This window comes from Siphateles boraxobius, unplaced genomic scaffold (assembly GCF_051911475.1).
Source record: "Siphateles boraxobius isolate OS27281-9 unplaced genomic scaffold, OSU_SipBor_1 13, whole genome shotgun sequence".
Taxonomy (NCBI): Eukaryota; Metazoa; Chordata; class Actinopteri; order Cypriniformes; family Leuciscidae; genus Siphateles; species Siphateles boraxobius.
In genome coordinates, this window is record NW_027508733.1 from 20,861,331 (window position 1) to 20,889,004 (window position 27,674).

Below are 27,674 nucleotides of genomic sequence, written 5' to 3' on the forward strand. Positions count from 1 at the left end.
CCATTTTTAGTGTATCTCTGTGGCAGAATTATAGCGCCACATAGTGGTCTGGGATGTATACAACATAGTTTTGAGTCGGTTTCAGTGGTTTCAAGTTTATGCAGATATTTCTTGAGAAGACAGCGTGGTTAAAAAAGATCAGATAAGGAAAGCTCTGGCTTCGTGTGGATGTGGCCTGAGAGTCATTGGTCATTCACACCTTGGTCTCAGGACTGAGGTGAACAATGGGCAAACGGGGATGGGATCAGTCTGTGATCATTGCCATGCTAATTTCATCATTCTTCCCTTCCATAAATAGTACCTGGTAATTGTCTTTGCAGGCTTGTCTCCTAGCCAACCTAGTTCATTGTTTGTGGAACTCCTTTTGGAGGTGTGAGTTTTAGAGTCCTGTCCTTTTCATCATGGCAGATGAAAGGGGACTTCTGTTGTGATGAGGGGAGTCTGCCCTCATGTTTATCTGCTGATCACTAGCACATTATGTTCAAAATATAGCACAAAATATTCAAAATGTACTGTATGCTGACTTGCTTTAATCTTCTAAACCTCGAAAAAAACCATGTGTGGCCTGAAAATGAGACCAAAAGGATTAACAAGAACATTATTTACTCATCCACAAACTGAAAAAAAAAGACTTGCGGGCAGCTCAATATCTCCACCCACCCTTATATTTATACAGTGTTTTATCATGAGAGCTCACTGATCGTCTACTTCATCATGACCATCCTCATCATCTCTCTGCTCCTGCTGGCCTCTCTGCTGCCACTCCTGACCTTCACTGGTGAGATTGATTATGTAACAGCTTATTACGATTTTTATCAGTGTGAAATTTGTATGGGCTGAATAAGTTGACTGACAGCACTATCTCTCCCAGCTCATGTGAATGTGGGTATAGTGAACGGCAGGGAAGCCAAACCCCACTCCAGACCTTACATGGTTTCTCTTCTGACAAATGGGCAACATGACTGTGGTGGATTCCTCATTTCTGATGAGTTTGTCTTGACTGCTGCACATTGCTGGAACGGGTAAGAGCTTGTTTAGTGTGAACTGCAATGTTAATGACTGCAGTGGAACCATACAGTGTATTATCGTGTGACATAAATTAACATTTCCAATATGCTCTTTATACAGATACGAAATTCTGGTTGTGGTTGGTGCTCATGACTTAAGGTCCAGCCAGAGCTCAGATGTCATTAGAGTGAAGTCCTACATCCAGCATCCAAACTATATACCCAGTCCTATTCAGAATGACGTCATGCTTTTGAGGGTAACAACCTGTAATACATTTTTTTCTTCAAAATAATATCTCAGGGATATCTCAAGTCAGGAAACAATAGCACAAAACACTATGTTTTAATATCTAGAAATATTACTGAAGTGATTTAAATCATTTGTAAATGGCTCTTTGACTCTGTTCCCTGTATTATGCTCTGTATGCTCTGTATAGAAACAATAACGGTGCAAAAAAGAAAACCTGAAAAATCATTGAAGCATTTTTGTGGTTATACCCAGCAGAAAATAAAGAGGCAAAATACTAAAGGCACCACCACTAATAATAATAATTAACTGGGCTTTTAAGGCTTCTGTACTAACCTCAACACAACAGTATAATCCACTGAACTTAAGTCTAATAAAAGACTGTCTATTAAAATGGTTTTATTTTTGAATTACAGCTAGAGAAAAAAGTCAAACTAAACAAAAACATTAAATGGATATCATTACCAAAGAAAGGAGAAGAAGTGGAAGCAGGTATTCTCTGTAGTGTTGCCGGTTGGGGACGACTGTGGACTAATGGTCCAGGGAGTTATCGTCTAATGGAGGCATTCACAACTACAAAAAATCAGGCAGACTGTCAGCGCAGATGGAGATCGAGCTTCTTGGCCTCACAGATGATCTGTGCATATGGCAGTGGTGGATCCTGCAAGGTATGTACAAAAGATGATTCACAGACTTTATGGTAATGTACAGACTGGATTCACTAGTGATGTGTTGATCTGTGTTTCTTAACAGGGGGATTCAGGAGGTCCTTTGGTTTGTGGAAACACTGCAGTCGGTGTCACATCTTTTGGAGTTAAAAATCTCTGCAATTCACCTGAACGTCCTAATGTGTATACTAAGATTTCAGCATATATTCAATGGATCGATGAACAAATGACATTTTAAGTGTCTACATGGAAAATAAAAAGGAATATATATATAAATATATATATATATATATATATATATATATATATATATATATATATATATATATATATTCTTTTTTTATATAACCCTTCTTTCAATAAAAATATCACATGGCAAGCATCAATTATACTCAAAGTGTTCTTATTGTCACAACCACACCCTCACTTTTCAGTTATGATTGTAGACTCATATATCATTGAATGGGGAAAAACTGAAATACCCAAAACTGTTGTTAAATTACAGTAATAAAAAACATATTTAAAAACAGGAATGATATCATAAACTGTGTTGCTTTAACTTTTATAAACTTTTATAAACTAAAATTATAAATTAACATTTTTTCAGACAGGTCCAAATAAAAACAATTCTTGAAAAAGCCTCCAGGATAAAATCAAGCACCTAGGCATGCAGACGATTCTCCAAACATTTGTGAAAGAATGGGTCGCTCTCAGGAGCTTAGTGAATTCAAGTGTGGTAACGTAATAGGTTGCCACTTGTGCAATGAGACCATTCGTGAAATTTCCTCACTATTAAAGGGGCAGTTCACCCAAAAATGAAAATTCTGTCAGTATTTACTCACTCTCATGTTGTTCCAACCCGGTAAGACCTTCGTTCATCTTCAGAACACGAATTAAGATATTTTTGATGAAATCTGGATCACTCCTCCATACTAGTCCATAGGCTTCTTGAGGGATTGAAACTTGCCGGCCTCGAAAAGTTATTAAAGACAACGTAAAAATAGTCCAAGTGACTACAGTGGCTCAATATTAAGTTTATCAAGTGACGAGAATACTTTTTGTGCGTAAAAACAAACAAAAATAACAACTTTATTTCAACTATTCATTTCCTTCTCTTTGGGCCTCTAGTCAGTTAAACTAGTGTAATTGTGTAGAGCTACGTCACACGTAGGCTTACTATTGGCCGACGCTGGTCATGTGGGTGATGCGTGTGACGTACAACAACAGATCATACGCTGTTAAACTAGTAACCTGACTTGAGGCCCAGAGAGAAGGAAATTAATAGTTGAAATAAAGTCGTTATTTTTGTTTTTTTTGCGCACAAAACGTTTTCTCATCGTTCTCGACCCCCGGAGATGTTCGATCAGTGTCATGCTTTCCTTCCTTCAAGAAGGACAGCGAAGGCTGTCTCCCTCCACCCTGAAAGTCTATGTTGCCGCTATTGCCACACACCATGACCCAGTCGAAGGTAAGTCTGTGGGGAAGCACGACCTGATCGTCAGGTTCCTGAGAGGAGCGAGGAGACTGAATCCTCCTCGCCCTCCTCTCGTTCCCTCTTGGGACCCATCAGTGGTTCTAACTGCCCTGCAGAGTGCGCCCTTTGAGCCGTTGCAATCAGCAGAGCTTAAGTTCCTGTCAATGAAGACAGCGCTGGTTGCATTGGCCTCCATCAAGAGGGAAGGGGACCTGCACGCATTCTCCGTTGACGAAGCGTGCCTGGAATTCGGGCCGGCTTTCTCTCATGTGATCCTGAGACCCCGGCCTGGATATGTGCCCAAGGTTCCTACCACTCCCTTCCGGGACCAGGTGGTGAACCTGCAAGCGCTGCCCCTGGAGGAGGCAGACCCAGCCTTGGCACTGCTCTGTCCAGTACGCGCTCTCCGCGCCTATGTAGACAAGACGCAGTGTTTCAGGACCTCAGACCAGCTCTTTGTCTGTTATGGTGGGAAGCTGATGGGAAAGGCTCTCTCCAAGCAAAGGTTGTCTCACTGGATAATGGACGCCATTGCTTTGGTATACCAGCAGCAAGGTCGACCGTGCCCCCTTGGTGTGACTGCCCACTCCACCCGGAGTGTGGCATCCTCTTGGGCTCTAGTGTATGGCGCCTCGCTAAGAGACATCTGCAGAGCTGCTGGCTGGGGAACACTGAAACACATTCGCCAGATTCTACAATCTCCGAGTGGAGCCAGTGTCCTCTCTTGTACTCGCTTCAACCAGCTAGTACCGGACCCGCTCAGGTGTCTTCGCCTGCTCACCATTCCACTCCACAGCCTGGATACGTGCGAAATTCTCCTCAGGTGAGCTTCCCGAAAGCCCTGAGTTCCTCCAGCACTCCTGACGTCGGCGCCAGTGTCTTTTGCCTGCGCGTCGGATAGGTGCCTCCCGTGTGCATGGTCCCTCCCCTGAGAGACCCCCATAAGTGTATTTCCACTGTAAGCCTCTCTGAGCATGTGTCTTTCCCTTTGCAAGCCACCGTGCCATCCCTGGGGTTGAAATATTCCACCTGCGGCTGGACACCCCAGCAGGGGTCGACCGATATAAGATTTTCAGGGCTGATGCCGATACAGATTATTAAAGATCAAGTAGACCGATAACCGATATTTTAAAACCGGTATATAGCCTATTTCTGGTGTAAAAATGTAAGTTAATGTCAAAATTAAGAATAACAAAGAGTTTTGACAAATACTTTCTTTAAATTATTTTAAACATATCTTTAAATCTGAGAACTGTTAATAATAACATTATTATTATTATTATTATTAATTACATGTTTAGGGCCCTATGAAAAAACAAACTTTTATTTTGACGGGTTGCCGTGGAGATCTTTGAGTTTCTGTGTGTTTATGATATGACGATAACTTTTCTCAGTTGAAGCTTTAAAAAGCTCATGAAGTGACTAAGCGGCTCTGGAGATGATGTTTATGCAATAATGTCCTCATATAATGATGCGGCTGAGGCTGAAAACAGCGCAAGCGTCGCGCGTGCTCCAGTTTGTGTGTGTGGTAAATGCAGTAGACTACGAATCGCTGCAGATGAGAGCAGCTGAGTATCTATTCATCAAGCCAACGCGCAACAATCGCAAATCAAAGTGAAAGAAATTCGCAGACACATAACACACAATCATCTTCATTAAAAGTAAATAAACTAAATGATCTTACCATGTGCCATTGCCGTTCTCTCCTATCGTGGTCTTTAATTTTGAAATTAGCTGATGATCAATAAATACCAGCTCATTTCTGTTGATTTCGGTGACATGAACTCCATTAAATCTGCGTATAGCGCGGGAATTGAAGATCGGATTTATATCTATTTTGTGAAAACACATTTATTGATCAGTCACTGATGAAGTGACCAGGTGTAAACAGGCCCCTAGACGTGACGCGGTGCTGCGCTTCTTGTCCGGTGTGCGACCCCCTTTAGTCTCAGTACCTGCCCTTATAAAAAACAAATTTAATGTATTCAGCATCATATTTTCTCACCACACAATTTGCAGCTTTTGCTTGCACAGGTCTGTCTCCCACATCTGCGTTTCTTTTCAGAAAACGATCCATATAACAGTAATGTAATGTTACATCTGATCGAACAAACGTTCAATCTGATGTTGTGACGTGATTGGTGTTGCGGTATTTAAACATAAATTAGCTTTTAGATAATGCATCATGACTTGACATGAGGGTTTTTGATCATATAAATTCATAAGAACAATCAGATAATTAGAAAATAACTAGATTTGTCAATAAAAAAAAAAAAATTCGGGGTAGCTTACCACTGCCTACACGGCCCACCAGATGACGCTCCGAGGCCTACTAGAGGGCCACGGCCCACCACTGGCTGAGAATCACTGGTGTAAAGCACGCCGCCACTGGACTCTAGAGCAGTGGAGAAGTGTTCTCTGGATTAACGAAGCACGCTTCTCTATCTGCCAATCCAATGGACAAGTCTGGGTTTGGCGATTCCCAGGAGAATGGTACTTGCTTGTAAAGTTTGGTAGAGGAGGTATTATGGTGTGGGGTTGTTTTTCAGTGGTTGGGCTTGGCCCCTAGTCCCAGTGTAAGGAACTCTTAATGCTTCTGCATACCAAGACATTTTGGACAATTACATGATCCCAACTTTGTGGAAACAGTTTGGGGATGGCCCCTTCCTGTTCCAACATGCTGCGCATCAGGGCACAAAGCAAGGTCCATAAAGACATGGATGAGCGGGTTTGGTGTGGAGGAACTTGACTGGCCTGCACAGAGTCCTGACCTCAACCCGATAGAACACTTCTGGGATGAATTAGAGCATTGACTGCAAGCCAGGCTTTCAACATCAGTGCCTGATCTCACAAATGCACTTCTAGAAGAATGTTAAAAAATTCAAACACACTCCTAAACCCTGTGGAAAGCCTTCCCAGAAGAGTTGAAGCTATTATAGCTGCAAAGGGTGAGCCAACTCCATATTAAACACTACAGATTAAAAATGGGATGTTTTTAAAGCCCACTTTACATGAAATACCATCATCAACACTGAAGAGAACTTCAGCACTCCAGAGAAACCTTCCCAGAACAGCATCATGATCGTCTCTTTGCTTTTGATAGTCACCCTGCTATCTGAGCCTTCCTGTTAAGTCTGATGGAAAATGGAAAACTTCTTTTATATCATGCATTCTACATTTAACATAAATTTAGAACAACACTTTTAATGGGCATTTTATGTATTTTTAGAATTGCTATCACTACACTCAATAACTTGATCTGAAGGAACATTTAGTCAAATCTATTTCTAATATAACCAACCTAAACAAATGCGGTGGCTTCCTTGTGTCTGAACAGTTTGTCATGACGGCTGCACACTGCTTTACAGAGTAAGGTTTTATTGTTCAGTTAGAATTTTGAGTCCCACACTGCTCCAAAAGGGTCTTCACTTGGTGTGACTACTTCCAAAATGATGATAGTACCCAACGTAGTATGTACATGACTTCTAGTGAGTCAGCCCATTATAAACTCAAAAATGTGTTTTTACTTAAATCGAAACCAAAGTTACCCAGGTAAAGTTGAGTAAAATATTTGTGGCTTTGCAATGGAAGCATCATAACCAAGTAAGCTAATACAATATGGTTCTAAATTCATATTGTTAAAGGACAAGTATAAATGCAAAACTCAGTTTTGAACAGTCCTTATTTACCACTAAAACGCATGTTTTCTTCCTCATCTTGACAGAGGTAAGAAACCGTTGTGGTTGGAGCTCATGATCACATTTGTTCTAGCCACATAGAAGTTAAGTTCTACCACATCCACCCTGGGTATGAGTCTAAGAGTCTGCTAAATGACTGAGATAGGTTTTTCTGGGAAAACTGCACTAAAACAAATGTGTTCTTAACCATGTTAAAAAAAATTGAGGAATAGAAAAATCTGATTTATTCGACTGAATGTTAATTTTGCAAGTGATGAAATGTTTTCATTCAGACAATGATGTCTGGATGTCTGATATCTGGTGTATCTACAATTTTGCCTTATGTAATTTGTGTGTTTTTTAGGGGTTCAAATTACAAAAAAACAAACAAAAAAATATGTATATAAGTATAGATGCATTCTGCACTTTAAATGAGTGCACCTCACAAAATTACTGTTATAAACATGAACCTCGTCTGAAAGGCAAAGGGGGAGGTGTTGCTGTAATTTATAGTAATATTTTCAAAATTACTAAGAAGTCTTGTTTCAAATATAATTCTTTTGAAGTGTTGGTGCTTAATGTAACAATATATAGTGCAAATGATAAATCCCCTTTAAGATTTGTGCTGGCTACTGTATACAGGCCACCAGGACACCATACAGACTTTATCAAAGAATTTGATGACTTTCTATCAGAGTTAGTACTGGCTGCAGATAAAGTCCTGATTGCTGGTGATTTTAATATACATGTAGATAATGAAAAAGATGCATTGGGATTGGCATTTAAAGACATTCTCAACTCTATTGGAGTTAGACAACACGTGTCAGGACCTACTCATTGTCGTAATCATACTCTAGATCTAATATTATTACAATGAATCAATGTTGATGTTGTTGAAATTCTGCAGCAGAGAAATTACATCTCAGATCATTATCTAGTCTCGTGTAAACTTCATTTAGCCAAGATTGCAAAGCCGACTCTGTTACAAGTATGTTAGACCTATCACTTCTGGCACAAAAAATTGCTTTATCAATAATCTTCCTGATCAGTTTCATCATCTCAGCATCCCAGATAGCTTAGCAGAACTCGATATTGCGACAGAAACTTTTAACTATCTCTTTTCCAGCACTTTAGACACAGTTGCTCCATTGCGATTAAAGAAGATCAAAGAAAATGGTCCAACGCCATGGTACAACGAGCACACTCAGGCCCTAAGGAGAGCAGCCAGAAAAATGGAGCGAAACTGGAAGAAATCAAAACTAGAGGTATTTCGCATTTCATGGAAGGAGAGCTCTATTGCATACAGAGAGGCCTTAAAAACAGCTAGATCTGCTTAGTTTTCAACCATATTAGAAGAAAATAAACAAAACACTAGGTATTTATTCAAAACAATTGCTAAACTGACGAAAAATAAAGTTTCAAGCCCAGAAGTTTGCAAGCAGCACAACAATAATGACTTTATGACCTTCTTCACTTATAAGATTGATAATATCAGAAAAAAAATTATAACTATGCAACCGTCTACTACAGTATCGCAGCAGACAGTGCATTGTAGTCTCACTGACGAAAAATTCGATTCATTCATTGCTATAGGAGAGGAAGAATTTTCTAAACTCGTTAATTCATCTAAATCAACAACATGTATGTTAGACCCTATACCGTCTAAACTATTGAAAGAGATGCTTCCAGAGGTCATAGATCCTCTTCTCAATATCAATAATTCATCTTTGTCATTAGGATACGTACCGAAAACTTTTAACCTGGCTATGATTATACCACTTGTTAAAAAAACGCAACTTGATCCTACAGAATTAGCCAATTACAGGCCGATCTCAAATCTACCTTTTCTGTCAAAGATACTAGAAAAGGCAGTATCCTCACAACTATGTTCCTTTTTAGAAAGAAATGGTATCTGTGAGAATTTTCAGTCAGGATTTAGACCATACCATAGTACTGAGACAGCTCTCATTAGAGTCACACATGATTTGCTCTTATCATCCGATCGTGGTTGGTGATCGCTATTGGTGTTACTCGATGTTAGTGCTGCATTTGATACTATTGACCACAACATTATTTTAAATAGACTCGAAAATGATGTTGCCATTTGTGGAATTGCATTAGCATGGTTTAAATCATACTTATCTGACCATTATCAGTTTGTAGCAGTAAATGAAGAGATGTCTTATCGATCAAAAGTTCAGTATGGCGTACCACAAGGCTCAGTACTAGGATCGTTGCTGTTCACTCTGTACATGCTACCCTTAGGAGATATTATAAGGAAGCATGGCATTAGTTTTCACTGTTATGCTGATGATACTCAGCTCTATATTTCTTCACACCCTGAAGAAACTTACCAATTCACCAAATTAACGGAATTCATTGCTGATATAAAAAATTGGATGACTAGTAATTTCCTACTACTTAACTCTGAAAAAACTTCCTCACGTAATAACCTAGAATAATGTCTAAAACTTGATGGCTGCTCTGTCAAGTCCTCGTCATCGGTTAGGAACCTGGGTGTGCTCTTTGATAGCAATCTTTCATTTGAAAGTCACATGAATAGTGTGGCGAACAGGACGGCCGAGGGACGTGAGAGAACGGCGCGAGGCCGGTGGTGCGATTGATAATGAGCAACACCTGTGAGCACACCGGTCTCGCATCTCTCACGGAGGAGCGGAAGCATAAAGGAGGAGCGACGACGTTGATGATCGAGAGAGGAACAGGCCTGTGTTTTAGTTGTGTTTTTGTTTTATTTTAGCCAGCAGTCGTCCGCGAGGGGCTGCTGGCCGTTATGTTTATTTTTGGTAAGCCAGCAGTCGTCCGCGAGGGGCTGCTGGCGGTATTTTAGTTTGTTTATTTTATTTTAAATAAAGTATATATTGATTGTTCGCCGGTTCCCGCCTCCTTCTTCCCTGAACATTGCTACAAATAGTATCTGTAAAACCGCATTTTTTCCATCTAAAAAATATATCTAAATTACGTCATATGCTCTCAAGGACAAATGCAGAACAATTAGTCCATGCGTTCATGACATCAAGGCTAGATTATTGTAATGCTCTTATGGGTGGTTGCCCTGCAATTAAATTTTTAATTGAGCTTCCAATACTATAGTATTTTATATTGAGAAAGTTTATAAATGATGAGACCGGGAAATCTCTGCAAACGGTAGGGGTTCCCAGCGGGATATTCCTGACTGTCCCGTCTCAGTACGAGTAGGCCATGCCTTTCCTGTTCTCGTGTCTCACCAGGTGAAACTCATGCTGAGCAAGTTTGAACACCTGCTATTTTATTACTGAGACCGTTTGTCTTGGAGTGCTTGTCTCAGTACGAGAAGTCCTGCACCGTCCTTTTCTCGTGTGTCATGCTGAGCAGGTTCCAAAACCTGTATACCTCATTTACATTTGCTTTGTTTCAGAGAAGTCTCCACCTATATGTAATCCGTTCCCTTAGTTAGACTTGACTTGGGTAAGATTTTGGACGAAGAAGACTACAGCAAATAAAGAATCCTGCTTAAAAGATACCCCCAAGTGTCCTGGTTTTCAGTTCTGAGTTTTTCTACACTTAAGAAGAAGAAGGTTTACAACAACGCTTAATAAACAAACTACAGCTGGTCAAAGATGCAGCCGCTAGAATTCTTACCAGAACCAGGAAGTATGACCATATTAGCCCGGTTCTGTCAACCCTGCATTGGCTCCCTATTAAACATTGTATACATTTTTAAATATTGCTAATTACTTACAAAGTACTAAATGGTTTAGCTCCCCAGTACTTGAGCAAGCTCTTAACGCATTATAGTCGGTCATGTCTATTGCGATCTCAAAATTCTGGCCAGTTGATAATACCTGGCTAGAATATCAAAATCGACTGCTGGCGGTAGATCCTTTTCCTATTTAGCACCAAAACTTTGGAACAATCTTCCTAAAATTGTCAGGGAAGCAGACACAGTCTGTCAGTTCAAATCTAGACTAAAAACACATATCTTTGGCTTAGCATACACATAACACATTATAGACTTCTATAATTCGATGTTAGGCTGCATAGTTTAGATCAGCCGGAACCGGGAACACTTCCCATAAATCCTGATGTACTTTGTACATCATAAGACAGATGGCGTCTACGCTAATATTTGTCTCTCTGTTTATCCCGAGGTTTACCGCAGTTCACCGGATCCAGGCCGTTTCCGGATCTGATGAAGGAACTGCGCCTGGACACGACGACAATGCAGTCCTGAAGTGTCACTAGTCTCTCCCTTGTGAAGGCTTCCTTCCCTTTACCTCTGTACTTATAAAACGTTGTCGGGATAATTCCGATTCACGTGGCTACGCGGAAGCGATAAAAAATTCTCAGAGCCACCAGGGACTGTTTTATGCCAATGAGCGGCCGGATCGCATTAAAGAATTTTCTGTTAATCATGATAAATCATGTAAATCATGATTTCTTAATAAGCTGTGCACCAGGCTGACTGACATTCATATTGAATTTCGAGCTGGTGTTAATATTATTGGATTGAAATTTTATATATTATATAATCTGTTAAACCACTGAGCTGATGTTAAACTTTAAAATCAAAACATTTAGTACCCATTCTTTATGTAATAATACCATTCTGATGCAGTGTTTTTCACATCATGTCTCTGTTCATGGTATTTAACACTCAATTATATATTTTGAAATATTGTCTTGCACTGTCGATATTGATTCTGATTACTTCCGTGTGACTGATCAAGCTATAATATGTAGATAGTATGACTAACAAAATGCTTTCTCTGTGTCCAGATTTGACTGTAATGAAAAACTGATACTAAATCAACATGAACTCAACTTTGACAAAAGTAACTAATTATGTGTGAATAAAAACCCAGCAACCAGGGAATACACAGCATAGATATGTTTAAAAACAGCCATGTAGTGGTTACACGATTGCATTGCAGGTGATAAATGGTACATAATTTAGAGATGCTCTTATGTTAAAGGGAAAAAATATTATTGTAACTCATTTTAGTAAAATAATAATAATAATTCTGGAATCCCCCTGATCAGTAGACAGGTGAAATTATGCATGCAGTAGTGCAGATACTAGGCCTACATTAAGCATCAAGATTACAAACTGATATAGCCTGATGAGGAGGAGGATGATGATGAGCAGGGTACATGCACTGAATACACAGAAATTTCCTTTCTTAACACACCAGCTCGAATTCAGTTTTGGCTCATATAGTCAGCCTAATGGTGCACAGACTATTAAGCAATCATGATGTATTTATTTATTTATTAATTCATTTGTTCATTTATTTATTTATTTAACATGTATGTGTGCATTAAAAGTACCATTTCGGCAATGTGAACATTTCTGAGCCAAATGAAGATAAAGATGTGTTCTGGTGACTGGCGTGTTTATTGAAGCAATCAGATCAGAATAAATCGAGTGTCGTCGAGAAGCTCATCTGATTGGCTACATGATGAAGGTGGACCCGCCCTCCTCTTCGCACTTGCAAAACTCAGTGAGTGAGAGAATCGTGCCAAAACTGGAAGCGCAGGAAAAAGAAAGACGCAACTGTACAAATCGGGTTATTTCGGAAACTTTATGCCTCATGCACACAAGTCATGTACACATTTGCATCAGTTATTTTTTTTTACACAAAGTTTGATTTTACGCAATTAATCTGTTTTGAAGTTCCTGCCTCTGTTGTTTTCGGTTGCAAATTGCTGTTCACAGGCTTGCAGTGCTTTTGGCCGCATTTGTGCGCAAAAAACGTGCCAAAAGTATAAGCGCGGAAAAATGAAAGTCTGAAGAATACAGATCCTATTTATTTTGCATTAGCATGAAGCTGTAGCTTCAAAATACATGAATTACACTTACTAATAACAGTTAAATTCTGCAATATTTTTTTCTTACACTTGAAGGGCGATTTACACCTTACAAATCTCTTCTTGCACATGCAAATTTAATTTAAGCTTTCAATCTTATGTACACTTTGTCTTGTTCTTGTTTACTAATTATTGCACAGGGCGTGCAGTTATCAATAAGGAGACGTACAGCGAGTACCGAACAAAGTTTTAACTTTTATTAGCTAACGTGCAGCCGGCAGCCGCTTTCACATGTTCACTAGGACCAACCCTCCTGGCGCAAAACCAATATTCCCTAGCAACCTTGCTGGGGCGCCGTAAACGAGTGTTGCAAATATTCAGTGCTTACCTGAATATTACATCCCCTTTGATTTGAAAAATAAAAACACATTAAGTCAATGCAGTATGCATACTCTAATCACTGAAACATTACTCTAGCCTAAACACAGAGGTTGCTGCATTTCACAAAACATCTAGACACCTCTGACACTTATGCACAATATGCAACAGTACTTAGGAACAAAACGTCCATTATTCTCTGACAGCCCATACCAGATCTTAGATTCCATTTCTCTCATAGGGGCAGCTATCCACCTACACCCCAGACGAATTACCAATCACAAATCAAGGATTGCTCTAGGTCGCACTGCTCGACCCGATCTGGTATAGTATTGTGTGGGCTGGATCTCACTGTCATTTGAATGCTGTGCTGGTACTTCAGTGTGTATCTGAAGCATTGATGAGCCAGTGCTGTTTTGCTCTTCCTCTAGGTTTGCAGAAACGCAGGTATTTTCGACAGGATCCTCTTTTGTGCTGACAAGATGAGGACGGTTTCTGTGATACTCCCGACCATCTGAAAGTGCGAACATGATAGGATCTTTGTGTATTGGCAGGGTGTAAAACAACAGCTGGTTTCCAAAGTCCGTGCTCTTGAATGCGAACACATTGTCCAGTGTGAAGCTGTGACAGTGGACGAGTCGAGCGATCATAGTACTTTTTCTGATGCTGCTGCTGTTTTACTCTTTTGGAGTGTGCCTCTTTGAAACTGACAATTTCAGATAGGAGCTGCTTAATGGTGGTTGGCAGTATGGATCTCAGTCTGCGACTCATGAGAAGCTGGGCAGGTGACTTGAAGTTGTCAACAGGTGTATTCCTATACTCTAACAAACTGAGATGGGGATCTTTCCTGTCCATCTTGGCTTTTGTCAAGATCGATTTTGCGATCTGCACAGTCTTCTCAGCCAAACCATTGCTCTGGGGGTAATGAGGGCTTGTGGTGGTGTGCATGAAACCCCATGTCTTTGCAAAGTCTTCAAACTTCTTTGCCCCGAAATTGTGGACCATTGTCGGAGACCACTTTCTCTGGAATGCCATGTCTTGCGAAAATGACTTTGAGTTTGCTGATGACAGTGGAAGCATGGTCGTGCTGAGTTTGTCCAATTCAAAGAAGCGGCTATAGTAGTCTACTGTAACCATGTATTCTTCGCTGTTCCAGGTAAAGAGGTCTGAAGCTATCACCTGCCATGGTCTGGTTGGTATTTCGTGAGGAATCATGAGCTCCCTGGTGTTTGAACAGCATCGTTCCAGGCAGGTATCGCATCTTTCGACCATGTGTTCTATTTGTTTACACATTCCTGGCCAGAATAGCACATCTCGTGCTCTTTCCTTCGACTTCTCTATGCCCATGTGAACGACGTGAATGCGTGTGAGCATATCTTCTCTGAGTGAGGAGGGTATGACTATCTTCTCACCTTTGAGAATGATTCCGTTGGTCAATGACAGTTCATCTCAGAAATTCCAAAAGTCGCTAATGTCTGCAGGGCATTTTCTCCTCTCTCCAGGCCATCCATCCAGAATCACCTGTCTGAGCTGGACAAGCTGGCTGTCTTACTCAGTCTCAGCACGGATCTGATGCAGCCTTGTGTCACTGACAGGTAAGCTTTAGTATACCATGTGAACCTGCAAGTCCATTCCCCCACTGAGATTGTCGTGCTCTGTCTCTATGAACTTTCTAGAGAGGGTGTCTGCCACAGGAATCTCCTTTCCTTGCCGGTGTGTGATAGTGATATCATATTTCTGGAGTTGCAGGATCCTTCTTTGAAGTCGCGGCATCACAGCTTCAAGCGGCTTGTGATCAGACTCCACTATGACTTTTCGGCCATATACGTACTGATGAAAGCGTTTGCAGCCGAATAAGACTGCGTAGAGCTCCTTCTCTATTTGGGCATAGCTAACTTCACATTCGGTCAGTGATCTCGAAGCATAGCTGATCGGCTTCCTGTCCTGCAGCAGGACTGCACCGAGGCCGTATTTTGATGCATCCACTTGAAGGTGCAGTTCTTTCTGTGGGTCATAGTACACAAGCACTGGTCCAGGTTCCTTAGTTATGAGATCTTTCATTTTTTGGAATGTGGTGTCGTGCTGGGAATCCCATATGAACTCGCTGGACTGTTTGAGCTGCTGACGAAGTGGTGCATTAATGTCCGATAAGCAGGGTGCAAACTTAGACAGGTAATTTACCATTCCCAGGACTGTTTCGAGCTCCGCTTTGCTCTTTGGTGGCTCCATGTGCTTGATCGCTGAGACCTTTTCAGGGTCTGGCCTGACTCCTTCAGCGGATAAGCAGTGTCCGAAGTAGCGAACCTCAGAGGCACTCACAATGCTTTTCTCTTGGTTGAGCTTCACCCCTTTCTCAAGAGACCTTTGCATGTAAGTTGTCGTTATGTTCCGTTTTGGTTCGCCTGTAAACGAGGATATCATCGACGATTGCAACGACACCATTTAGGCCTTCATATGTCTCGTCGATTTTTCGTTGAAATTCATCCTGAGCTGAAATGATGCCAAATGGAAGACGACGAAATCTGTATCAGCTTGGACAATTCTTCGGTTAGTTTTATTGCCCAGTACCCTGAACGGGCATCTAAAACACTGAAGTATTTTGCACCCGTTTGTTTGGGCATGATGTCTTCTATCGTTGGCAATGGGTAGTGTGGACGCTTGATAGCTTTATTGAGATCGCGGGGATCCAGGCATATTCTGAGTTTGCCGGTTCTCGGTTTTACCACGACCACAAGTGCGTTCACCCAGTCGGTGGGCTCTGTTACCTTGACTATGACTCCTTGTTTTTCCATATTTTGCAGCTCTTCTTTCAGTCTGCCACGTAGAGCCAGAGATATCCTTCTCGGTGGGTAAACAACTGGAGTTGCATTGGGTTTTAAATGGATTGTGCACTCCCCTGGGAATAATCCAATGCCATCGAATACATCAGCATATTCCTCCATGATGGACTTGTCCTCTTTAAGTGTGTTCACTGAGAGCACTAGCTTGATTAAGTCCAGGTCCAGGCTTGCTTTTAGACCTAACACAGGTGGTGCTTGGGTGTTGACTATGTAAAAGTTCATCAGTGTTTCTCTGTCTTTGTAACTGCACAGCAACACACATGTCCCTTTTACTGTGAGCATTTGACCAGTGAGGCTGTGCTTAGTCGGTGTGATTATGCACTGATCTTTTGGCATATTAAATGTGGCAGGCGAATGACATTCACCTGTGCTCCGGTGTCCAACTTGAAACTAACTTCAGTTTTTCCTTCTCCCAGCAGTATGTCAGCAAATGCTTGTTCCGTGTCACATGACTTTTGCAAGACTGCATCCACGAAAAACTCTGCATGTGGGTCGTCTTCATCATGTGAAGCCTCTTTGCTCACTGCATGAAGATTCCTTTTGTAAACAGACTGACACACTTTGGCGAAGTGGTTGGGTTTCCCGCATTTGCCACATTGTTTACCTTTTGCAGGGCATTTTCCAGAAGGACTGTGAGCCTGGTTGCCACAGTAACCGCAATTCCTGCCGCGCTCCGCGATGTCATTGCTGCTCCAATGAAAAGCTTTCATTCCAGCTTTTACTGTTCGTTTCTGTGACTCTTTCTGCGAGATAACTGCGTGCACTACTTGATCGCGGGGGTTGTATGCGCTGTTTGCAAACGTTTTGAGCTGAGCTTGTGCAAATTCGTGTGATCTGGCTATCTTGTCTAACGTTAACTCCGAGCCGCTGGCTCCTTGAATTCGCTCATGAAATTTATATCTGGTGAAATCTGTGTTTGTTTTGGGCTTCACGTATGCTTCGTATTTGTCGTAATATGTTTTCAGTACCTTTGCTTCATCTGTTGTCAGCGCCCAAGTGTTGAAGATATCTCTTCCTTTCTCTCCTATCCACAGGAGCAAATAACTGCACTTTTCGTCTTCACCTCGTGTCTTTAACGGACCTGCGAACATGAGCTCTGCATGCTGTCTGAACTTACGCCATGCATCTGGTAAGTTAGACGATTCCCAATTCATGTGCGGCGATGGTACTGCTGCAAAATCCATTTTAAATACTTTTCTTCGGACACCATGTCTTTTTCTTGTTTACTAATTATTGCACAGGGCATGCAGTTATCAATAAGGAGACGTACAGCGAGTACCGAACAAACTTTTAACTTTTATTAGCTAACGTGCAGCCGGCAGCCGCTTTCACATGTTCACTAGGACCAACCCTCCTGGCGCAAAACCAATATTCCATAGCCACCTTGCTGGGGCGCCGTAAACCAGTGTCGCAAATATTCAGTGCTTACCTGAATATTACACACTTTCACAAATCTTACCCTGCGCATGCGATTCTTTATGTCATCATCCTCAATACCTCATCATACTCAAGGATTTCCCTTCCATCAGGACAAAACGCTTAACGTAGCTTAATGGACTAATACAGTGATATAAAAGACCAAACTCGCACCTTGTTGGGGAAGTATGCCTACAGACATGTTAATATTCCTACATACATGATTAATCTGGGAATGGTCATAGAACTTCCATATTGTGTTCCTATATTGTTAGTTTAACTGTAACTTAAGTCGCTTTGGATAAAAGCGTCTGCTAAATGACTAAATGTAAAATTGGCTTGACATTCGCACATTTAGGGACCGTCTCTAAAGTAACATTGGTAGTCCTATAGCCCTAAACGTTTCTAACTTCAATAGCAAACTTCAATTTATTTGAATAAATTGCGCATTATGCCTGACACCTACATGAACACTTTACAGTTGGTTTTATGACTGCAAGTCGTTCTCTTCAAATGCTATTGAAGTTAGAAACGTGTATACCAATGTCGAATGTAACTTTAGAGATGGTCCCTAAATGTGAGTGTCCAAAGTCAAGCCAACTTATACCAGTATCACTGAGAAACGCTCAGCTTTAAACTTTGCGCGTTAAGTTCATATTCTGAGTCCTTCTGCTTGCCTGCGAGTTTGGTCTTTTATATCACTGTATTAGTCCATTAAGCTACGTTAAGCGTTTTATATGTCCAGCAGGGGAATCCTGACGTATTGAGGGAAACCCTAGTAGCATACAGCATGCAGCACAATCGCCAACTAAACAACCAATATTTCAAACTCAAATGTAACATTGGATCTGTAGGCCTAAACATCCTCATCGGGCGAATAACATTATAATCTCATTCACGGTAGAGATGCATGTAGGCTACACAGGAAAAGTTATCGTGAAGACACTGAATTTCACATAAAACATAATAATCACAGATACACTTACATTGTTGTAAATGAGTTTTTATGAATGAATGGCTTGCTCTAACTGTTGCTCTGGTCTTCGTCAACAACACACGCTTGCACCTCCTGCTGGTGATGTGGACTAACAGCAGATGGAGATTATGCTCGGTAATCTACTGCTTTTCCAGTAGTTCCTGGATGTCAACGTTGAATTTACTGTCGAATTTGAACCACTGAATTTGTGGAAGCGAATTTGCAAAGCGAAATAAAATGGACTGAAAACCGCCAGTTGAATATTATAGGTTGTATAATATTGAAGTGAAATATGAAAGGTGTATGGATTATTGAAATTTTATTAATGAAAATGTGTTTGAAATGTTTTGAATTTAAATATTCACAGCTTAAATATTCAACCATGCTAAATTTCAGGCCATAAAAATGCAAGCCCTAAAAATACAATGCATTAAAATACAAGCAGGGTTAATGCAATGCATATTTTTTTTCAAGTCGTACAATTCAAAAGCCTTTTTGTTTCAAAAACATATGGCATTATTTTACTTCCATAGTTTGTCATCCAGTTTACTGTATAAAGTATATACTTTATACAGTAAACTGGATGACAAACTATGGAAGTAAAATAATGCCATATGTTTTTGAAACAAAAAGGCTGTTGAATGGAGATCCAGTTGACTTTGTTGTTCTTTTTGAGCTGTATATATATACAGCTCAAAAAGAACAACAAAGTCAACTGGATCTCCATACCAAAGAAAGATAAAGACATCAAGGCCAAGGCCCAATGCAGTGTTGCAGGATGGGGGGGGGGGGGGGGGGGGGGGGGGGGGGGGGGGGACTTATGGAGGCTGATGTCACAATCTTTGATAAAAAGCATGTCAGAAGTACTGGGGGAAAACATACTCCACCTCAGGGATGGTGTGTGCAGGAGGTCATGGAGGATTTTTTCAGGTACAAAGTATATTCTGGAGACATCATAAATAGTGTAGCAGTTCAGGATTTTATTCACACCCTGTATCTTTCTCCACTTCTCAGGGTGATTCTGGAGGACCATTGGTGTGCAACAAAGTTGTCGTTTCATTCAATCAGCTAAAGAACTGTGACTCACCTACATAACCCAATGTCTACACCAAGATTTCCAAATTTATGCCTTGGATTATTTTTGGAGGTGTGAAGCAAGAACTTAATTGACAAACATTTTATTTCCTAAAAACACACTGTCGATTGTATGTGTGGATTTTTGGAGATCATGTGACAAACACCAAACACTTTTCAGTTGAAAGATTAGCTCAACACTTCTCAGCAGGCTTGGTTTCCTGTGGGGGGCTTCGTATCGCATGTGGTCAGACACCCTGTGAGAAACACTCTAGTTTGCAAAGACATCTGAAATAGAAAATAGAATTAGTCATGAGACTCATAATAGATTACAAAAGGTCTATTCTTACTGGAAGCACATGAAAATGTAGGCTACATGTTAACTCACACACCTGTCATGACACTTCTACAGTAAAATAAATAAATAAATAAAATAAATATAAAATGTGTTATTTTTAGTATTGTAAGCCCAAGATTTTCTGATAAGACTGAACACAAGAGCTCTCACAAGGAAGACACCATGCAACAAAACAATAAACCTGCTAATCTGAATAAAAGACCGTAAAGAAAGCCATATGCTCAAATACCTCTCAACTCATTCATAAGCTCTACCATCTTGGGGCATATGAAAGTATTTCACTGAAAGTAGACTGGATGTCAGAAGCTTGCTATTTCATGATTTTAATTATTTCATGTCTGGTATCATTTTCAATGTCTCAGTGTGATTGATAAAATGGTCTCAATTTCACAACAGTCACTTATATTATGAGAAAGATTGAAAAAATTAAAATAATTCTGTTCTGCTGTTAAAGGTGTGTGGCTCTCACAAGGTCTCTGTGGAGAATGCTTTCCTATCCCTGACCAAAGTCATTTTATATTAGGCCACATGGTAGCATTTGGACAACTCTATACATTTCAAATCTACTTAAATGGGGAACAGAAATCTTTAAAATTGTTGGTGAAGAATTTTTTAGACTTTTGAAATGTTCATTGTTGAACATCATCGAAATGTTAATGTGAAACAACTGAATGTGCAATAAACACTGCAATCAACTGCTGCAATTCCTACATGACATAAATGACATCATGACTTTCTCTTTCAACAGATTTGAGATTCTGACGGTGGTTGTTGGTGCTCATGACTTAAAATGATCTTGGGCCTCGAGTAGAACTTTCTGACGCGTTCTATCCCAATCTCCCATTGCTAATTTCAAAATGTCATTTCAGAATCATAACTAGCAATGGAGGATAGCAATCATTAGAGAGAGAGAGAGAGAGAGAGAGAGAGAGAGAGAGAGAGAGAGAGAGAGATTGGTTTGTCTGAATTTGTGCGGTTCGTTCTAACAGTGATGTTATCACCTTATTACTGAGAAATACCATGTAGATTTTCAGTACCAAAACTAATCGATAAAATATTGCAGGCAGTGCTGATAAGTTTCTGTGACTACGTGTGCATGTGGGTTGAAGAGAGGGCAGAAGAAAGAGAGTGTGCTGTTTATAGATAAAATGTCATTTCATTTTAAAATGTTAATAGTTAGTCAAATTTCTTTGCTTGATCAGTTCCTTTTGCTGTTTTTGATTCTTTTGTTGTGTGGCTGCAAAACTCTTGAGAATAAATGAAATAATGTGGCGAACTGACATGGAACTTTAAAGCGGTCAAAACTTGTCTGGAACTACATTAGCCATGCTGTTATAGAAGAAGAAATTTTTTAAATTAAGACTTATAGCAGAATGTTTTTTAGCCATTATGACATTATGACTAAGGAGAAATATCTCTCTGAATATATATATATGAATGTTTTTAATCTTTACTATTGTTTCAATGCAAATGAACAAGTGCGCCGTTATTTGTTGCGTAGTGACGGCGGGCATGTTCAAATAATCCAGATATGGCGGATTCTGCACAATACGCTGTATTTAATATATTATGATGACTCACGAGCTGAGTATTTGCGCTAAATCTGCGCAGATTGGCTTACACAAACTTTCCCAGCAAAGTAAAGAAACATAATAAGTAACACACCAAATTGGCTAGTGATTTGACATCGTTACCCGCCCGCCACAGTTGATTTTGACACGCATTTGGCGGGTTGACGGCCAATTTCAAACCCTAACGTAGCCTACTAGTAGTATACTTGTAGCTAAGTGTACTATTTCACTTTTTAGTTTTTGTGAACGTATCATCATACGTAGGCCTATAGTTTACCCTATAAATATTATTTTTCTAATTGAAATATAACTTTAACTGTACTTTATCTATTTCCCCGCTAGTGTTTATTTATTTATTTATTTATTTACGTTTCCAGTCAGCGCAAGCATTTTTGGTAATTTTCATTGCCCCAAGAAAATTTTGTGGTATGAATCTCTGAACATGCAATATATCAAAAGAAAGAACAAACCCTCTACTTGAGAAAATGCAACTACTGGTGGTGGTGTTATGCTCTCCCATTTCTCATTATTCTGTCAATAGTCTCTAGCTTGGATTCTACAAATGGCCAATGGGTCATCGTCTACGTGTGGCCTAGTGGCCTTGTCTCAGTGTGGCCTTGTCTCTATGTGGCAGTAGTAGCTGTTGTGATTTCATCCAGTGTGGCCTTATGGTCATAAATTTTTTTTTATGATAGTGCAAGAGTATGATATATGTTCAATGTGGTCTACTGTGACCATGTAGCCTAATGTGGCCTTGTCCCGTGGTCTTGTGGCCAGTCGTGGCATTGGTTCTGTGTGGCCTAGTGGCCGTTGTCTCTGTGCAACTTTGTCTCAGTGTGGGCTCACGATATCGCGGCCCTCTTGGCCTCATTCTATTTTCAGCGTGGTCTCCTGTGACCGTGTAGCCTAATGTGGCCTTGTCCCATGGTCTTGTGGCCAGTTATGGCATTGGTTCTATGTGGCCTAGGGCCTTGTCTATGAGTGGTTCTGTCTCTGTGTGGCTTTAGAAGCCTTGTGGCCCAGCGGGCCTCGTCTCTGTGTGGGTCTCTAGACCTGTGGTCTATCATGGCCCTGTGGCTCATCGAGGCCTTGTCTCTGTGGTCAATCGTGGCCGTTTGGTCCAATGTGGCCAGTGTTTGCGGTCCAATGAGGCCTGCTCTGTGTTGTCCAATGTGGCCTGTCTATGTATGGCCCTAGGTGGCCTGCTCTATGTGGTCCAATAAGGCCCGGTCCAATGTGGCATTGTCTGTGTAGTCCAATGAGGCCTGTCTATGTATGGCCCAATGTGCCACTGTTCTGTGTGGTCCAATGAGGCCTGTCTATTTATGGCTCAATGTGGCACTGTTCTGTGTGGTCCAATGTGGCCTTGTTTTTGTGTGTCCTTAGGAGTGGAACTGGTAATCACGTAAAATTTACATCGAATTCTACATAAGTCATTTGGATAAAAGCCCTGCTAAATGCCTGGAAAAAAAAAACATAATAATAATCCCATGGCTCCACGTTGTACCTTATAGGTTAACGTTTTACATAAACTAAAGTGGCATCTTGTCTAATTAAGCTATAGGCCTACAAGGTATCCACATCCAACTTCCATCATGCTAGTTTATGGTAAATCCCTTTCCTATTTTTCAGGAACCACAGGATTCACGACTGGTGGGTATACCTTCCGTTACCATTTTTTTTGGAGTGGGCTGGCTCCGTTCCGGTGGATCCATTATCCACCTACATTTGGGGGTCGGCTACGCCGAGATCCGCTACCTTTGGATTATGAACTAGGGTGTTTATAAATAATTGCTTGCTGGGCTGTCAATAAATGAATGCCTTGTTGCATCAATATATCTCCCGAGACTTTCTGGTAGAACGACAAAAATCAGACAGACTGTCAGCGCAGATGGGTATCTGAGTACTTTCCCTCACAGATGATCTGTGCATATGGCAGTGGTGTATCCTGCAGCATATGTGTAAAACAAATAATATACAGAATAAGAACATAATATTGACAGATTTTATGGTAATGTACAAACTGGTTTCTAGTGACGTGTTGATCTGTGTTTCTCAACAGGGGGATTCAGGAGGTCCTTTGGTTTGTGGAAACACTGCAGTTGGTGTCACATCTTTTAGTGACCCTCTTCACTAATTATCCTGAGCGTCCTAAAGTGTATACTAACATCTCACCATTTATTCAATGGATCGATGAACAATTGACATGTTAAGTGTCTACATGTAAAATAAAAAAGGAAGATTTTCTTTTATTATTATTATTCCATAAACCTTCTTTCAATAAATGTATCACAAGGCAAGCATCAATTCCAGTCAGTGTTCTCATTGTCACAACCATATATTATTTAGGCAACGCCCTCACTTTCCAGTCATTCCTGTTGTCAGACTCATATTTCAGTGAATAAGGAACAACAAAAATACCACAAACTGTTGCTAAAAAAACATTTCAATACAGGAATGATGTCATAAACTGTGCTGCTTTACCAGAGAAAAATCATAAAATAATATATTTTTTTATAAATAAAACTAATTTTAATGTGCATTTTATACATGTTTAGCATTGCTATCACTACACTCAATAACTTGATCTGAATAAATATTTAGTCAAATCTATTTCTAATCTAATCTAACCAACCTAAACTAATTTCTCTCTAAGCATCTGTGGATGTAGTTATAGTGAACAGTAAATAAATAACAAGCTAAAGTTGAGTAAAATATGTGAGGCTTTGCAATGGAAGTATCATAACCAAGTAGTTAATAGACTACAACATGGTTCCAAATGCATATTGTTTACAATGGTAGGCTATGACAGCCGTAATTTACTGTCATAGGCCTACCCAGTTGGTGAATATATATCTACATAAGAAGAAAGCCCTGGTACAGGTCTTCCCTGGTACAGGTTGTGTCGAGCCATTGGTTAGTCTGGCTGTTTGATGAGAAAACGTTGAAGTGTATAGATTTTTACTAAGTAGTTGCAATAAACGCGTTAAGAATCCGTACAACTGCAGCATCGGATGACTATTATTAGAATATTAGAAATCATATAGGCTATTCAAGCTTTTCTAGTTTTTTTACTCTTAATATTAAATCAAAAAATGACTGAACGAATGATACACTGATTCTCTTGGACACCACGTTTGCGGCAGAATACTACTGCAGTGCAGCTCTGTAATTTGCCAAAATGCTTGATTCGACTTTTCTGAGATCCTCTACTCTTCCCTGTGGATGACTTTAAGTTGTGACCTACTTTCTGTACGATCTGAATTTTCCTCATTTTGAATTTTAGAAGTTCCGAATTTCTTCTTCATCTTGAAAACTTGGATCTGTACTTTTTAAAACTGGATATTTGCTGTCTAAGAATTCAGAACCAAAAACAGCTGTTTGAAAATACATGTCTATACAATTCAGAAATTAAAAACATTTCAATTCATAAATTTAAAATGTTCAATATTCTTTTAAAGAAATCAAATTCAGAACTATTTAAAAATACATATAATATTCAATTTTGTTAGATTACACGAGTCAATATTTCAAATTTTCAAATATTCATATAAGCTCCATATAAAACTTTTTTTCTTCCTCATCTTGACAGAGGTGAGAAGTGGACAGTTGTGGTTGAAGCTCATGATCACAATCATGGTTTTAGCCATGAATGTCAAGTTCTACCACATCCACCCTGGGTATGAGTCTGCTATGACATCATGCTACTTCAGGTAAATGACTGAGCTAGATTTTTCAGGGAAAACTGCAAGAAAACTATTGTGTACTTAACCATGTACTACAAATTTTGAGGAAGAGAAAAATATCCTGAATGTCCTTATCCCTATTGTTCACAAATCCAATTCGGTTTCAAATCTGATTTATAGGACTGAATGTTCATTTTGCAAGTAATAGAATGTATTCATTCAAACACTGATGTCTGATATCTGGTGTATCTACAATTTTGCCAAGAAATATTATTTGCTGTTTTTTGAGGGTTTCAAATTACAAAAAAGGAAAAGAAATAAGATCAGATTTGCCAAAAATAAGAGTTTTGATATACCATTATTCTAGATGGTATGTGGTTTATTTTGATAGGTGAACTGTCTTTGTAGTGTTAAGATAAGGAGAGCTGGGTGATTTTTTTCACCCAAAAATGTTGTTCCAACCCCGTAAGACCTTCGTTCATCTTTGGAACACAAATTAAAATATTTTTTGATTAAATCTGAGAGCTGGATCACTCCTCCATAGGCTTCTTCAGGGATTTAAACTTGCCAGCCCTGACAAGTTATTAAAGACATTGTTAAAATAGTGAAAGTGACTAGTGGCTTAATCTTAAGTTTACCAAGCAACGAGAATACTTTTTGTGCACAAAAATAACAACTATTAATTTCCTTCTCTGTGGGCCTCGAGTCAGTTCACGTAGTGTAATAGAGCAGTGCCTCTGTGTTGTACGTCAAGGATGGTGTGTGCAGGAGGATTTTTTCAGGTACAAAGTATATTCTGGAGACATCATAAATAGTGTAGCAGTTCAATTTTATTCACGGCTTCTCCACTTTTCAGGGTGATTCTGGAGGTCCTTTGATGTGCAACAAAGTTACAGACTTGATGATGATGGATGATAAAAATGTATTTATCCCCAGGGGGAAATTTAGGCGTTACAGCAGCATAAACAGGACACATATTATATATAAATATTACACTTAAGAAGACATATTGGAAAAAAACATATTGCAACTACAGTATATTCCAAAGATAAATTATGTAGGAAGACCAAAAAGAATTATATAAGGATTAACCATTAAATTTAAATGAAAAATATTTTAATAAAATACATATTGTAAATATAAGTATATGGGTAAATATACTCTCCTAAAAAAAAAAAAAACTGATGCCATGGCCTGATGATGATGGCCTTTCTAATAATTAACCTAACTTTCTGGGGTAATATTTCAAAACGTATGTCCAAACATATATTTTTTACATAGTATTATCATTAAAATCTTTTTTTAAGTATTATGCCTTTTAGCTCCTTATTTCTGCTGGGTTTGATATTTTGTAATATAATGTAAAGACATCAATGCATTTTTAAGTGTTGGGTAAGTGTCCACTTTTGGGTCACTGTATGTGAAAATGGTTACAGTTTATAGGACACATCAGATAATTTTTTCAGACAAAAAGGTCCATTGTCTATTGTCAGTATATTGTCAGATAAGTATCGATGTATGTACTGTAGAACAGAGCTCACACAAGTCACTTTCAAACCAAACAGCTTTATGTTTTCGTTCAACTTGGTGAATTTGTGCAGAATTCTGGATTGTGGAATTCTGGATTGATTGAAAGGTTCGGATTTCGCCAGCAAGAATTAACCGAACAATGGTAAATGTGTCTGCACCTTAACACTTAAAAACAAAATTGAGACATTACATTTAAGAGGAATTAGGAACAGGTTTTGGGTGTCTTTCTCACCTCTGAGTTTTTCGTTCTCTTTACAAAGTTTCAGATCTTACAAAGCTGAAGTGTTTAAATTGTTTATTCAATTTCAACTGAATATTACTTGGAACAAGTCACCCAATGCCATCCATCCTACTTCATCTACCTCTGCAATTCCCTCAACTCAACACCAGAGGTCAACATCCCCAGCTTTCAAAATCTGACTTCTAAATGGAGCCTTTTTACATGTCCATTGTTCTCAGAAACAGAAGTCATCATAGTTGGATAAACTTCTAATATAGCTCCATTAGCTTAATAATTTTTTTTTTTAAAACATGATAGCGTTTCTGCAACTTTTCAAAAGAGTGGAAAAATATCGAGAGAATAATGTGGAATTTGCTGTATTCACTCCATCAGCAATAGAAACACTGCTGAGGTAATGTAACATACAGTACAGTGTAATTCAATATAAAAAAACTTTACTATTTGCAATAGTAAATTTGATAACTGTGGAAACACGTAATCTGTGAAAAAGGTCTCTATCTCCCTCTCTTTGCACCACCCGGGTTATTGTGGTGGTTTTCCATCAATTTATACTGATATAAGGTAATAAATTGTAAAATATTCAAGTAACAAGATGTATGCTGACCTGCTTAGTACGTCTAGATCTCGGCCAAACCCTCTGTGACCTGAAAATGAGACCACAAGGATTAACAAGAACAATATTTACTCATCAAACTGAAGAAAAAAAAAAAGACTTGTGGGCAG

At 39.5% G+C, this 27,674-nt stretch overlaps 1 protein-coding gene across 1 annotated transcript; it reads left to right on the top strand.

The window, feature by feature from the left end:
* The first annotated feature begins 682 nt into the window (after positions 1-682).
* Positions 683-2,160, top strand: LOC143735527 (mast cell protease 1A-like). Its single transcript, XM_077225716.1, has 5 exons — positions 683-778; positions 872-1,022; positions 1,129-1,264; positions 1,671-1,922; positions 2,008-2,160. Exons 1-5 carry the CDS (start codon positions 715-717, stop codon positions 2,158-2,160), a joined length of 756 nt encoding a protein of 251 aa, XP_077081831.1. The 5' UTR covers positions 683-714.
* Positions 2,161-27,674: the final 25,514 nt, after the last annotated feature.